Source organism: Protopterus annectens, chromosome 4.part1 (genome assembly GCF_019279795.1).
Source record: "Protopterus annectens isolate FY-2018-M chromosome 4.part1, PAN1.0, whole genome shotgun sequence".
Lineage (NCBI taxonomy): Eukaryota > Metazoa > Chordata > Ceratodontiformes > Protopteridae > Protopterus > Protopterus annectens.
In genome coordinates, this window is record NC_056734.1 from 191,626,147 (window position 1) to 191,641,734 (window position 15,588).

Sequence of the window (15,588 nt, forward strand, 5' to 3'; positions counted from 1 at the left end):
GACCTCCAAGAAGTAAATGCCAAAGAGGAGTGGCCCAAGCACTGAACCCTGGGGTACACCACTAGTCAATGGTCTTTTGGAGGAGGTTGAGCCACATATCCTAATTTCCTGGGTTCTATTGGGCTATTTTCACAAATACATGACCTTATGTGAGTGAATTGAAAATCTCTGAGAGGCTGTGGCTGAACAATGACATACACTGTACAAACTACATATATCCATAAAGAAATCCACCCTTACACAGACTATAGTCGAACACCAGATTTAGCACCATAATGATGCTTTTTTTAATAAATGCTTTCATGCATGCATACTGTAATCAAATAGCTTTCCTTTCATATATCTAAATTGCATAATAAACAAGGAGTTCCATCAGCTTATATACCGTATGTGAAAAGATAGAACCACTTCTGAAGCTTAACCCTTATACTATCATTTCTGATATCAGTCTCTGTTAGTCCTTCTGCTCTGCCAACCTTCTGAGTGAAAATTTCATTTACTTATATGCACCACAGAAGCAAGTAATTACAAAGAAATATTCATAGTAATGAAAAAAAAAAACTTACTGAAATGTTGACCTCAGTTACAACAGACTTCTATACTGCGGGGTCTTGATTCTGAACCTGATGTAATGACAAGACATTCCACACGCCCTGCCAACATATTCTCAGCCCAAGGCTGCACAGCTCTGGAGCCCAGTACCAGGCTTGGTTTCTGTGCAAAACCACTCATTAGCTGTATGCCAGATGTCGTGCAACCACAGAGGTACAACATATTATCAAAGGTGACTAATGTGCAGGGGGCTGGCACTGCAGGAGATGTATTTTATATGTTATTTTCAACAAATGACTACTATTCTGAATTATAAACTATGAGGTTTATTTGGGTATATGTGATTTGGTGATAGTGGGATCTGATAACTGATATTCATTATTTTCAAATTTGAGTTTAAGATATATGATCTTAGAATAGGAAAACAAAACTTCAGTGCTATCCTTTTATGTCATCAACACTGTTCACAAATACATGACCTTATGTGAGTGAATTGGAAATCTCTGAGAGGCTGTGGCTGAACAATGACATACAAGTACTGCAGTGAAAGGAAGAGAAAAAACATGCCACGCTGGTCACTGCATGTACATACAGTACAACAGTGGGTTTAAGCTCTTAAGGGGAAATAAAGTACATTAATATGAAAGGTAATAAGTAACTTTCTAAAGGTATCATTTACGTCTGCAATAAAAATATGATAGAAAAGGCATTTTGAGAGTGGATCATACAAAAAAGCAGCTCAGCTAATCTAAGTATAAATGTAGGAAGGAAGTAAAAACAGAAAGAGAAAGAAAAAAGTGCTTATTAAAAGACAAAGTGCAAAAATGTTAACATCCATAGACAGACTGTCACTTGCAAACTAGGAAAGAATTCAACAATAAAGGGTAGAGGGTTTAAATGTGGAAAGGATATCAAACATCGACTACACATTTTCATGGATCTTCTTCAAGAAAAGGAAGACAAAAACAAGGCAATATGTGCAGAAGTACCCCTATTAAGGAAGAGAGAAAAAATTGGGTGGATTCATAAACAGTCCCCAACCTGCATGCTACAAATGATGTGGAGGTAATGGATCATAGGATCATAGGAAGTTACTCAGCTATTGGCCCTGAGGCCCTTATAGGCCTAGTCAAGAGTTTAGCCCATGTTTAGACAAGTCAGCACCCAAAGCCCCTGTCCAGCAGGGATACAGGTGGAATCCCAGGGGTGTATTTTCTGGGGTATGACATCAATGAGTTTCACAAATGTGAGTTGCCCCAAAACCTGCTCAGGTTCCAGCAGAGGGAAATGTATGGCATGGTGAGCCTTAGCTTATTTCACCATTCATGTTAATGCATAGTGGGTGTCACTAATAGGACTCAGCAGTTGTTAGAATAGCTACAAGGCAGGGTGTGCAGCATAGCAGCTGCTACACTACAAGCAGCATTACTGGAAACATTTGCACAGAACTAGGGGACATAGTAGCAGCCTTGACAGTCTGTATATCAGTAGTCAAAACTATGGGACATAGCACAGCAGCTTGTGTAGGTGTGTGTCAGTAGTGTGACACAGAGATGGGGCAGGACTAGAGTATAGAGCATAGTAGCCATATGCTGCTTATCAGTAGTATCAGAGGGGGCTGAGGAGAGAAGCAGGGTACAGAGCATAGCAGCATGGGCACCCTTACTATCAATGGTAGCAGACTGGACTGAGGACAGGATTAGGGGACACAATATAGCAGCTTCTGTACACTGCACATCAGTCATGTCACACATAATTGGGGACAAGAAAAAAGACACACTGCAGCAACCACTTTTTGCTACATATTAATGGCATCATACAGGGCTAGTGACAGGATTACAGGACACTTTGTTGCTGCCACTGTGTACACTGTATATCAGTGGTGTCAGACATGGCTGGGCATAGACTAGGGGACACTGCAGCAGCCTCAATACACTTCATATCAGTGATGTTAGAGAAGTCTTGGGAAGGGAATAAGGGACACATTGTAGCAGCCACTGTACACTACATATCAGTGGTATCAGATATGGTTGGAGCAGGACTAAGGGACACACTGTAGCAGCCACTGTATGTTGTATTGTATATCAGTAGTGTCACACAAGGCTGAGCACAAGACTAAGGGACACATTGTAGCATCCACTGCACACTGCATATCACTGGTGTCAGACAGGGTTGGGAACAAGACTAACGGACACACTGTAGCAACCACTGTATGTTGTATATTAGTAGTGTCAGACATGACTGGGCACAGGACTAATAGACACACTGCAGCAGCCTCTGTACACTGCACATTAGTGATGTCAGGCACAACTACAGGCAGGAATAAGGGACACAGTATAGCATCCGCTGCCCACTGCATACCAGAGGTGTCAGACAAAGCTGGGCACAGGACTAAGCAATACATTTTAGCAGCACCTGTACACTGCATATCAGTTGTGTGAGACACAGCAATCAACAGGGCTAGCAGACACAATGTGCTGTATATCACCGGTGTAAGTCAGGGCTTGAGACAGGAATAAGAGACACACTGTAGCAGCTCCTCTATGCTGCATTTCAGTGGTAACAGACATAGCTGTGCACAGAACTAGGGAACACAGTATAGCAGCCTCTGCACAGAACACAACAGTGGTATTAGATACAGCTGGGGACAGGACTGGGGACACAGTACAACAGCCACTATATATCCATAGTGTCAGACAAGGATGAAAACAGGACTAGTGCCTTTGTACACTGCATATTAGCTGTATCAGCTATTTCTGAGGTTAGAACTAATGGGCACATTGTATCAGACTCTGTACACTGCATATCAGGAGTCTCAGACAGGGCTGGAGATAGGATGTAGGTACACATTATACCAGCCTCTGTACACTGCATATCAGGAGTCTCAGACAGGGCTGGAGGTAGGACATAGGTACAGACTATAGCAGCCTCTGTACATTGCATATCAATACTTTCAGTCAGCACTGCAGATAGGACTGAGGAATACAGTATAGCTACCACTGTACATGGCCTATCAGTGGTGTCAGACACAAGTGGTAACAGGACTAAGGGACTCTGTAAGTCTCTGTAAGCCACTGTACAATACATGACATCAGTTTCAGACAGGGCTAAGCACAGGACTGAGGGGCACAGTCTAGCTGCCTTTGTATACTGCACATCAGTGGTGTCAGCCAGGGATGACAACAAAATTAAGGGACAATTACAGCAGTCTATGTATTCTGCATAACAATGGTGTCAGGGCCGCAGCCAGAACTAAGGACACTTATAGAAGACACTCTACACTACATATCAGTGGAGTCAGACAGAGCTGGGGACAAGACTAAGAGACTCAGTATACATGCTATTGTAAATTATATGTCTGTATTATCAGACATGGCCATGGACAGTACTAAGGGATACACTGTACATCAATGGTGTCCAACAGAATGAGGACAGACAGGCCTTGGAACAGGTCTAAGGCACAAAGTTCAGCAGTTTCTGTACACTTTATAACAATAGTGTTAGACAGAGCTTGAAACAGGATTAACTCATTCTTTTCAATGGTGCTCTTCTGGGTTTGTATTCTAACTCCTAGTGGGCATGGCCTGAGACATTTAAAAAACAAAAGTTATCACCTTACAGTTCAAATAAATGTTCATATGTGTCAAATGATAAATATTATCAGCAAACTGTAAATGGAAAACTGTTCGACACAAAGTAATTTTTGCAATGGTTATATGCATCCAATTCTAGGTCTTAAACTGGATTTTATAAACAACAATAAACACAGTAAATATTAATTTTATAATGTTGCATAAACAGCTTATGATATGTCAGTAATGATTCAAGCAACGCACGTATATCATGCAGCATTTTCTTCCTACAGATGTAGCTTTCATATGAAGCTAAGCAGCTTTGTCTGTGTCACTTGATTATTGAGATATCTCAAGAAATATGAAAATTACAATCCAAATAAACAGTATGCAAATAATATTCAATGACTCTTTAGATGCACTAGACAGAGGTCAAATATCAGTGCAGCTGTGTTTGCCAACATGTTAGTTTTAAGACAAAATCATTTAATATAATGTGTGAAGCATTGTTTTGGAATTATTAATGCAAATAAGAACAAGTAATATTTGACACTTAGGGGACTGCGGTGGTGGTGCTGCGGTAGCATTGTCACCTCACAGTTAGACGTTGCCTATTCAATTCTCAGTTAGAGCATCTTGTGTGGCGACATGCGTGAACAGGTGTTCCTTCGTTGAAGGTTGTGCATTAGGACCGGCAAGCCAGCACGTAAAACTCTACTGCCAATCATTAGTGGACCGGAGTTCCGCTGTGGCGACCCCTAACCGAGAAAAGCCGAAAGGCACAAACAAATATTTGACACCTAGGTGAGTCACTAAGAGTTAACTGCTGATGTACCTGGAGACACCTCTAGGCTGTAATGAGTTAAGGGACACGTACTGCAGAAGCCGAGGTGCACAACACATCAGTGGTGTTAGTCAAGGCTGATGATAAGAGCAAAGGGCACACTGCATCATCTTCTGTATACTACATATCAATAGTGGCAGAAAGGGCTGGGGAAGGGACTAAGGGACAACCTACTGCTGCCACAGTACACTGCATAACAATAGTATCAAGTATGGTTGGGTACAAGTTTAAGGGACACACTGTAGCAACCTCTGCACACTGCACATGAGTGGTGTCAGACAAGGATGGGAACTGGACGAAGGGACACACTGTAACAACCTCTGTAGACTGCACATCTGTGGTGTCAGACAAGGATGAGAACTGGACTAAGGGACACACTAGCAGCCTTTGCACACTGCACATCAGTGGTATCAGACAAGGCTGGGAACTGCACTAAGGGACACACTGTAACAACCTCATTGTCTGTACCTTGCATATCAATGGTATAAGACATAGCTGGTGAAGGAATAAATGACACATTGTATCTGACACTGTACACGCTTATCAATGGTGTCATACAGCTGGGAGTGGGACTAAAATACAGATTTGTTCATAGGTGGTTACAAGGCTAATGACTAATTGCCAGAGAAACTGAGACAAAAATTAAGAAAAACTCCTAAATGGAAAACCTCAGGCCCTGACACAGTACCTAACTTCTTATCTTAAAGCATTAACATTTTTAATTGAAGGTTTAGCCCTGAGTAAAAATTACTTATATGTTCATTCCAAAAATGCATCAGCTGGGTTAACAACTAGAAAAAATATATTCTCCTTAAGATTAACCCTGCAAGCCATCCTAAGAACTATAGACCAATAACTTGCCTTCTGATGATATACAAACTAAATATTGGAAATGATGCAGACAGATGTTAAGGTCATTTTGGAAAAAAAAACTAAATTATGGCCTAAATCCCTTTATTTTCTTATTTCTTGAAATACTTTCTGCTTCATTGTCATCCCTTTATACTTGGAATTGTAGTGTTCTGCTTGTGTTATGTATAAGAGCCTTAACTGTGTAACATAACCCTTCAAATCAGACAATCCTAAACCTCATTGTTTTATTAGGAAGATCAGTTTATCCCACTTGAGTCTTGCCTTCTTCCCATCCCAAATAAAATCATTCAACTCTTTATTAATTACTATCAACAACTTACCCTTTGGTTCATAAAAATATGCTTGACTGGTGTATAAAACTAGAGGGATTAAAAACATTTTTATTTCTTATATCATGCTATCTATATCCATAGGCAAGAGCTTCTAGATTCTCAGTTTTTGTATTATCTTTTGTTTAGTCTCTTCCCACATAACCAAATTCTTTTTAATCCAAACTCTTAAATACTTCATTTTATCATGTCCCCATAAATATGGGTTTTGCTTGAACACTACATGTATGAGTGCATAATTTATAGCTGTAGCCTTTGTTTTATTGTTTTATTTTCATTATTGTTATAGTCCAAAACATGGAACTGCCTCAGAATATTCTACAACACTGAGATGTCCTTCTCTGATTCCATCACATACAAAATAATATCATCTATAAATAAAGCCAACTTTTCTTGAACAAAGATCAATGATATTATGAAAACTGTTTCGCAGTTTCATTGGACTAGGAATGATCTTTGCTCTGGGTAATCTATGTCAACTCACCTGGACCCTCATTCAAGTTGGAAAGTCAGTGGCTGTAGATTCTATCACTTACACTATGAATCATCAAAATACAGTCTTCAAAATAAATTGCAAGTTATGAGCACACAAATCATCTAACATATACACATGGATTCCTATTGAAATTTTGAGACTCATAATGGTTAGTCACAGAATTAACAAAAACATGAAAATACAGGAGAACAGTACATGTTGAAAACTGACATTCTCTTTTAAAGTTTTTTTTTTTTTTTTGCAAGCCCACCAGTACCCCTAAGTATGGGAAGCTGCACCCCACATCCCTGCTACCTATATATACTTGTGCCTTATCTCTGAAAAAAGAAAATACTTTTAGGCACAACATGCTCTGAATCAGTACATGCTCGTCTGCATTTTCATTCAGTCACTCTTGGTGTTCCAGGACTTGTACTAAAGAGTTTTGCACTCTATAAACTTACCAGCACACACACACACACACACACACACACACACACACACACACACACACACACACACACACACACTGCTTGTAATACTTACTTGGGCCCTTCAAGCTTCGTCCCTGATCTCGTGGTGAAGTCCTCCATTGCTGTATAGCTCCAAAGTACATCCCCGATAAGTCCTTCCTTCCTGCGAGAGCAGGCCAGCCTGCAGACATTGCAGTCCGATCCCTTTCCAGTCTATGCAGTTGTAACTAACTGCATAGAGTTCTGGGATGCTCTTGACTGCTGTGTTTGTAATCTGGACTGCTGCTGAATCAGTCCGAAGCTCTGCGCATGCTTCGGACTGGTTCAGCAGCAGTCTGGATGTCGGAAAATGCCGCTAGTGAGCACGTGCGAAGGTCCGCGATTTTTGTCCATTTTTGTTTTATTCTCTTTCTTCATATTTTTTTATTTTCTTTCTTTCTTCTTTCTTTTACAGCTGGGTGGGGCTGCAGTCCTGCAGTCCAATAGCACAGGCCGCCCCCTGCCCTATTATCAGCTTGCCTCCATGGAAAAGTAAGAAAAAATTAAAAAAATGTAGCTCATTGTTGCAACCTGAAAGACAAGCTGAAACATTTATTGCTAAAGGAATATTTTTTGTTATATTCAATGTTCTCATATTTACTTGTTTCCACTAAATTTGTTAGTAGATTAAGGGGCTTAATCTAGACAATCACCTATGCAAAAGAAAGGGAAAACATATCAAATCTACATATATTGTGGTCTGCATACTTATATACCCCATTTCCCCCACCTCAGCAACCTAAGATTACAGCCTATTAACTTAAATATGCTTTTGTCTAACTTTTTTTTTCTTTTTGTACTTTAATGCCTACATTTCCTAATACTAAAAAAGAAGAAAGAAAAAGAACAGAAATAAGGAAAAAAAGCCAAATGTTTATCACATACAAGAACAACTAAAAATGCTTTACTATAAAATATGCAATTTATATTGTGAAAAGTTTCACAGAAATACTGTAAAGAAAAGACATTTTTTATTTATTTATTGTTTTAAAAGAAAAGAAATTAATGCCGCGGTGGTACAGCGGTAGTGTTGTTACCTCACAGCAAGAGGTTCTCCCGTTCGATTCTCGGCGTGGCTTGAGAGTGCCTTCTGTGTGGAGTCTGCATGTCCCCGCAGTTGGGTAGCGGTCGAAAGACATGCGTGCATAAATGGGCGTGCCTTTGTTGAAGGTTGGGCGTCGAGCTGGCACCTCGGGAATTTTGTAAAAATCTACTGCCAATCATTAGCGGACCAGAGTTCCGCTGTGGTGACCCCTTACCGGGAAAAAGCCGAAAGACAAACAACTGTTAAGAAACTAAATTGTTTTACTTATGGTTACCCTTTTCCTTCTTCTTCTCCCCTCAAACAATAATAACATGAAGCGAGGCAAATGTTTGTCAATGCCTCACAAGTTTAACAACGTCAACAGAAGTCCACTCTTTCCACTTATTCTTATACAGCTATATTTCACAAATCTGATTGATGCTTTGCAGCTTTACATTTGTTCACTAATTTCCATGTTGCTGGTATTCTTCCTGCTCATCCCCATCTATGAACTCCAGATTCTGGTTCAATTCCATGGCACGTCTGACTCTTCTGGTCAACTCCTGTGCTTTTCTCTCTATCTCAAGAATTTCCCTTTAGAACAGTGGAAAAGGTTTCACTGGTGAAGTCTCTCCGTGGGCTTCGTTATCTGAACAATGAGAAGCACAGTCCCCTTCTGCTTGAGGACACATTTTTTGTTGGACAAACTTTTTCATTTCCTTCTTAGCCTGTTCTGCATCAAAAATTACTTTGATTCTCCAGGAAAAAAATATTCAGAAAACATCTGGCTACAGAAGCTTGAATCTCACACCTGCCTCAACATTCCCTGATTACTGAAATAAACGTGTTTCTCTTATGCCTGATGCACTTTAAATAATCATTTTCCTCAAATACTCTTGTCTACAACTTTTAATACTTTGCATTTAACAGTTTGTCAGGATCAACTCTTTTTGCTAGTAGGTTTGCTTCTTTACTAATAAAGGCCCTGACTGCTTTCTTATGGTCATATTTAGAGCATGCACATGGTGTGCCCTTTCAGTGAACAGTTCCTGCTTTGGAATACCAGTCCGGTTACTTCTTTGTGCCTTCATAAAATTAATGCAGTCTGTTCTGTCTAGTTTTTCTGGTACAGCAGAAAATCTCAGATTTTCTCTATGTGCTCTGTCCTCTAAATCTGCCATTTTTGAAACATAGCAGAAAATCTCAGATTTTCTCTATGTGCTCTGTCTTCTAATTCTGCCATTTTTTGAAACATCTCTTCTTGAGCAGTCTCATACTCAGCCAACCTTTGTTCCATTTTGCCTCTGATTTTTTGCAGTTTTATCAGCTCACCTGAATACCTGTTTAAAGCTTCTTCCATTTTTTCTAGCCTTTTGTTATTTGAGTTAATATACTCCTTCCATGTTTTGCTTATTTTAATCAATTCTGAGCACATTTAACTTATTGTTTTTGCTATATTACCAGAAGCCATGTTTTGCACCATAACTGGAGCTTGAACTGCTTTGTGATGAACAGCTGCATGATTCTTCTCAGACAGTGTTTTGTCTTCACCTATTCTAGTTGATTACCTTTCAAATTGTCTAAATTTCTTCTTTGTGGGCATCCAGACAGTGTACTTACTAGCCAGTAACAGAATATTACTCAAGCTGACAACATCACAGGCTGTCATTTCTCGGTTTCTGTTTTCACATAGGGACAGCTGAAGTTAAGCTGTTGATCAGTTTGAAGCCATCTTGAAAGTGAAATGACTTCCTTTTATACATTTTCCCCTGATATTCCTGACAAATACCATTGCATTTACAGCCTTCCTAACTCTGTTAGTGATTGTTGTCCTGTCCTTTCTATTTGGTCATAAATCACTTCTGTCTTAATAAGCTGGCAAATTTTTTTTATTTATCAAAGAAAATCAGCTTTTCACTTTAATGGAAAATAGTGACTGGTGCACTTCTTACAATCTCTCATGCCCTGTTGACAATCTTCCCTAGTTTTAATATTACTCTTATTGCAATCCAGAATGCTGAATACCCTATCAAAAGATATAACCTCTGACATAATCATGGTCCTTTGGTCATTTCATACATAAAACATACAGCAAATGAAGAAGAACACTCTCTGTACAATTACATAAATTATTACTGTTACTACAAGTTATATTAAAAACTCAGGTTACATGGGACCAGGCAACTTATCTGTTCATTTCATATACAGAATCAAGGAAAACTCAACTAAACCCACGTAGTCCATGTCAAAGAAAGTGTTTTCATGTGGAGATGTCCCTCACCAATGCTAAAGAGGGACATCACATTAGACCCTAACAATTTTTAACTCATCAGGCTGGCCAGTATTCTATGTGAAATTATGGAGTCACAGTGGAGCTTATTAAAATGATAACAGGGGACTGACTTCTGTAGGGTAAGGACTCATAAGGGAAGATGTTGCCTCTTGATTCTTGTAGTTCTACAAAAATAAAACAACAACAACACTGGGCATGCTTGCTGCTTATCTTGATTTTGATAACGCATTTAACTTTATAGTATGTAAGGAAATAACTGACAAGGTAAACATGATAAAAATGAAGATTTCTAGGGTGGAGTACAAAAACCACAAAACTAATACAGTAGTGTTACCTCTATTGTCAAGAAATATAAATAACTAAAATGCATTAGTACTTTTTCAACCTTTCAGATCAAGTGAGGCAGAAGACATTCTCAAACAGCAATCTGGTTTGGTGATGGTCTCAATGAAAATAAACAAAAAACATAAACAATGTGCCTGAATTAATTAACAGTACAGTACAGAAAGAGTAAAAAAGTCAGATATACAATCAGAAAAGTCTAATCTGACAGCACTCGCAAGAAACTTTGAACTGTTTTTCCTTACCTTAAATAAAAAAAAAAACTAGGTATCAGCTCCTTCAACAACTGGAGGTAATCCCCTTAAGTCTCAGAAAAAAAGGACTAAGTTTGCTTTCATCATTCAGCTAGAACTTAGAAAACTCTGAGAAAGGAAATCTTTAGATTAGAATAACACAGCAATAAAACAAGAATAAAAAAATGAAAACAGTTTGTAAGTATACAAAACAAAATTCAGATATAATCACACAGCAATCTAATCAGGTAGCAATCTCAGTCATGGGTTAATAATAATCCCCTTGCTGACTAATATCTTTGGGTATCTATTTAGAACATATACTCTAATTTCACAGACACTGAAATATTTATAAATTTCTTTGCCTTCTCAAACTGCCTTACAAAGTAGGCAGCCATCTTGTAGCTCTGTCACACAAATCTATTGCTAAAATGTTCACATACACAACCTTGAATGTGTTTTCCCATCTGCTACTCTAGACAAATCTCAAAATACCACTGTGATAGAAAAACTGTTGTAAGAATTTATCATTTTATTAACTAGTCTGGTACATGAACCATGTACTGTCTTCTATCAAACTCCACAGCCACACTCACCATTATTAAAAGAGCCATTTTCCTCTTCATGATATGTATTTGTCAGTTGCTACATACTAGTTTCTGCACACCTCTAGATATTAGGCTCTTTTTCCTAACTCACCACTACCCACTTGCATTACACCATCTGGACATTATTATTCTAGCTAGGCCATAATTTGTTTCCATACAAGTCAAATAATCTTCTCTAAACTTGCTCCTGCAGTACATGACTCCCTTCCTAGTGATAATAAAAACCTCAGAAACCCTTCACTCTTCAGACATTTCCCCCCTAAACTACTTAACCAAATCACTTAAATGCATTTGCTTTAAACCCAGGGGGTAATCCTACCTTTAATAATGTTTTCTGACTCTCAGATGCTCTGCTTTCCTTATTTGTCCTCTCTTTCTTTTCGAATCATTCCTTGTATTACCTTATTTTCTAGTATTCTTTATTGTATTGGTATTCTTGTAATGTATAGTTTAATACACTTTTATTTTTATTGTTGTTGTTGTGTCTTTTGGCTTTTCCCAGTTAGGGGTCGCCACAGCGGAACTCCGGTCTGCTAATGATTGGCAGTTGATTTTTACGTACCGGCTTGCCAGGCCTGACGCACAACCTTCAATGAAGGTATGCCCATTCATGCATGTCTCCATGCAGAAGACGCTCTAGCTGAGAATCGAACCGGACAGCGTCTTACTGTGAGGCGACAAAGCTACCGCATCACCACCACCACAGGTTTGCATATTATTTTTATTGTACATATTCATAGTTTATATCTGTGACAGTTCTGTGCAGTCAGATGTGTTAATATTCATACATGAACTATGCAGTTAATGTAACATTCTTTTCATTTGCCTTTTGGCATAGGTCATGCTTGAAAAAAGGTCCTTGGACCAACCCAGTTACCCACTTAAATAAATCAAAAACTCTCACATGCCAGACATTCTCCAAAACTCTGCAATATATTAATATTCTGTCCATGACAATTACGAACAGGACAGCAGACAAGACTTACCCTTGTTGAACTGAATTAAGCAAATGCTCAGTTAAGTGAAACTGAAAAGTTTTCTGGGGAAAACAACAGCTGCCCACCCAACAATCAGAACAAGCAAAACTAAATTTAAAACTCTGCAAAGTGGGGTGCACTGCCCCCCACACCACCTAACTAAATATACTAACTTCGAGATCACACTACAGTGGGGAAAAAGGCAAATCCCTGATGATGGCCATCCACATCATTTCCCTGGGAAAAAATTTGCTTAACCAAGCATTGGCTTAATTGAGCTTTCGCTTAATTCATTTCGACAAATAGTGATTCGCTCAATTAAGTGTTTGCTCAAAAGATATAAACCCGGAGTCCTATAGCTACCTTAAACATATCTGACTTAGTACCAAGAAAGCAGGCCCAGCTGTTGCTCCACAAATAGAGGAGCAGAGTGGCCCACAACAATGGCTTGTGGACCATATACAGCTGTAGCACCTCCTATATGACATTCTGTGTTTTACAGCTGTATGCCTTCACGAGGTTCATAAAATACATGCAGACAGTATTGCGCCCTTTTGCTGTCTATTCAAGGACAATGAGTTAATCCACTGTGCCGCAGCCGAGATGGAGTTTGCATGACTCATTCTGAATCAGAAGCTCAGCTACTGGATGGAATCTCCTTTCCAGCACCCACTGTAAGATTCCTCTGGTAGGGTGATGAATGTGATTTCTCTATAAAAATAACATACCATCTTCTTTTCCCCTTTTGAAACCAGAGGCCATTATGTAAGTTTACCTCTCAAGAGGCACTGTTCCTGCCATCCCTGCCAAACTGAAACTTACCTAACAAAATTATCTAAACACTAAAAATACTCCCACTGTAGTCACAAGCGTCCATATAAAAACTTAACCCTGAACAAGCTTATTTGTTAAGCTAGAACCAGACTTTCATGATCTTAAAATTTTAATGTGCTTAGCAGCCCAGAGGTTGAAAGGCAAGTACAAAACTAGGGGACAAGGCCTTCAGTCATCTATTACCTTATGTCACGAATATATCATGAAAAGTGTTCCTGTAGGGCTCCACAGAGTAAAAATGAATCTGTATTTTCTTATTTGCAAAGAAAATGGATTATGAAGAAATGTAAACAAGTAAACTCTTACACTAACAAGTAATCAATGGTGTCAGCTTTGTAGTATCAGATTCTGTGTTTTTCGGTAACCATTTCAAATGTCAAGACACACTGGAGCAAGTAGGAGACTGAATGGCCAACAGATCAAGTTACATGTACTTATTCCGATATGCCATTTCTCATAATATTCCCATTTTTCCAAGGTAAGCTTATGTCAGTGTTGCTATATATATATATATATATATATATATATATATATATATATATATATATATATATATATATATATATATATATATATATATATAAGTTTAGGGGGTGTGGGGGCTTGCCCCCATGGGGAGCAAGGGGGGTTTACTCCCCTGGCAAAAAGAAGTTTTAAGGAGAAGGGCGATGTTTGAGAAAAATAAAAAAATATGACAGTCATATTGTACTAAATCCACTTCATAGATCACAATATTGTTTTTTTCTACTCAGGACAAATCCCGATTATAAATATTTACAAACATTAAGCCACACATCCATATCTAATGTATTTTACACTGCATCTGTATTGTAACAATTGATTTCTAATGTAATGTTCTTACCCATATTAATACAGAATCCTTTTATGATTTACTGTCACAGTCTTGAATCAAATAAATGAAGCAGGGCTCCTTGCGAAACGCTGTAAAGCATTTCGCAAGGAGCCCTGCTTCATTTATTTGTTTTCACAGATCGCTTGTCTTGGTTTCAATACAGTCTTGAATCACACAATATTGATCATCACAATTCTGAGAACATAATATCAAAGACTGAAATGCTGAAGACCACAAAGTCTAAAGATCTCAAATACTGAATCTCCCAACCAGAGTAAACCAATCTAATCAGAGAGGATTTCACAAACTCATCTCATGTTAAGAAATATGTGCTTTATGTGGCAACATACCACAAAAGAATTTTGATGTATAGTTTTAATCCACGTGAAAGGCAACAAAAGACCGATTGACCTAAGGACTTTCTTAGCTCAAGAGCCCACTGTGGTCTGGAAAAATAATGTGAGAAAAAAAAATCTCCAGATGCTCTCGTCTCTAACATGAGTGTTATTAAAATGCTGTAATCACTAAATTATGTCAAGGATTTCAGTTTCGGAAACAGTTTCAGACCAGCTAGTGAAAGCCCACTCAGTACTAGCTTACCAGCTATAAAGATTGATTAAGTTAAGAAAGTGACAAAATGTGTTTGGTTGCAATTTGTTAGCAAATGGTTTAGGGAGTATTACAGTGTGATAGTGTGGTCGATGTTTGCTATTAGTCTATTCTTTTACAACAATTAGCTTTATATATAAAATATCTTTGTGGCAGGGAGAATGGTGTGACAATTTCTCTGTTTTTTTCAAGAGTTCTTCTTATTGGCTGCATGTATTTTTAGATAAAAATTAAATATGTATATATATATATATATATATATATATATATATATATATATATATATATATATATATATATAAAATTTACAATGAATGGAAAACCTCACTATAAAAATGAGCTTAAATATTAATACATGCAATATTTGATTTTTTTAACTTTAAAATCAGTGCAAAATGAACTTCCTAAGACAAGGCCATTGTTGGAAGACTATGTTCGAATAGTAGGAGAACGCTTTGAAGTGAGCTGCATCGCAGAGAATATTGATTTTGACATGGAGGTCATCTGGTACCACAAGGCAAACAGCGTAAGTTTAAATTTGTTTTAATCATTTTCTCCTTTTCCAATTTAAGCTGTTTCAACTCAGTGGTTCAAAACATAGATAAGCTGCTTGTTAATACCACTGTGTACAGAAATACTCTCAACCCACCGTGTGAGT

At 38.2% G+C, this 15,588-nt stretch overlaps 1 protein-coding gene across 1 annotated transcript in view; it reads left to right on the forward strand.

Annotated features, from left to right (window-relative positions):
• Positions 1-15,588, forward strand: part of LOC122800812 (macrophage colony-stimulating factor 1 receptor-like) — an 875,741-nt gene that overhangs the window by 206,249 nt on the left and 653,904 nt on the right. The window contains exon 3 of the mRNA XM_044070092.1: positions 15,320-15,456. Coding sequence (XP_043926027.1) covers positions 15,320-15,456 — 137 coding nt within the window. The remainder of the gene's footprint in view (positions 1-15,319; positions 15,457-15,588) is intronic.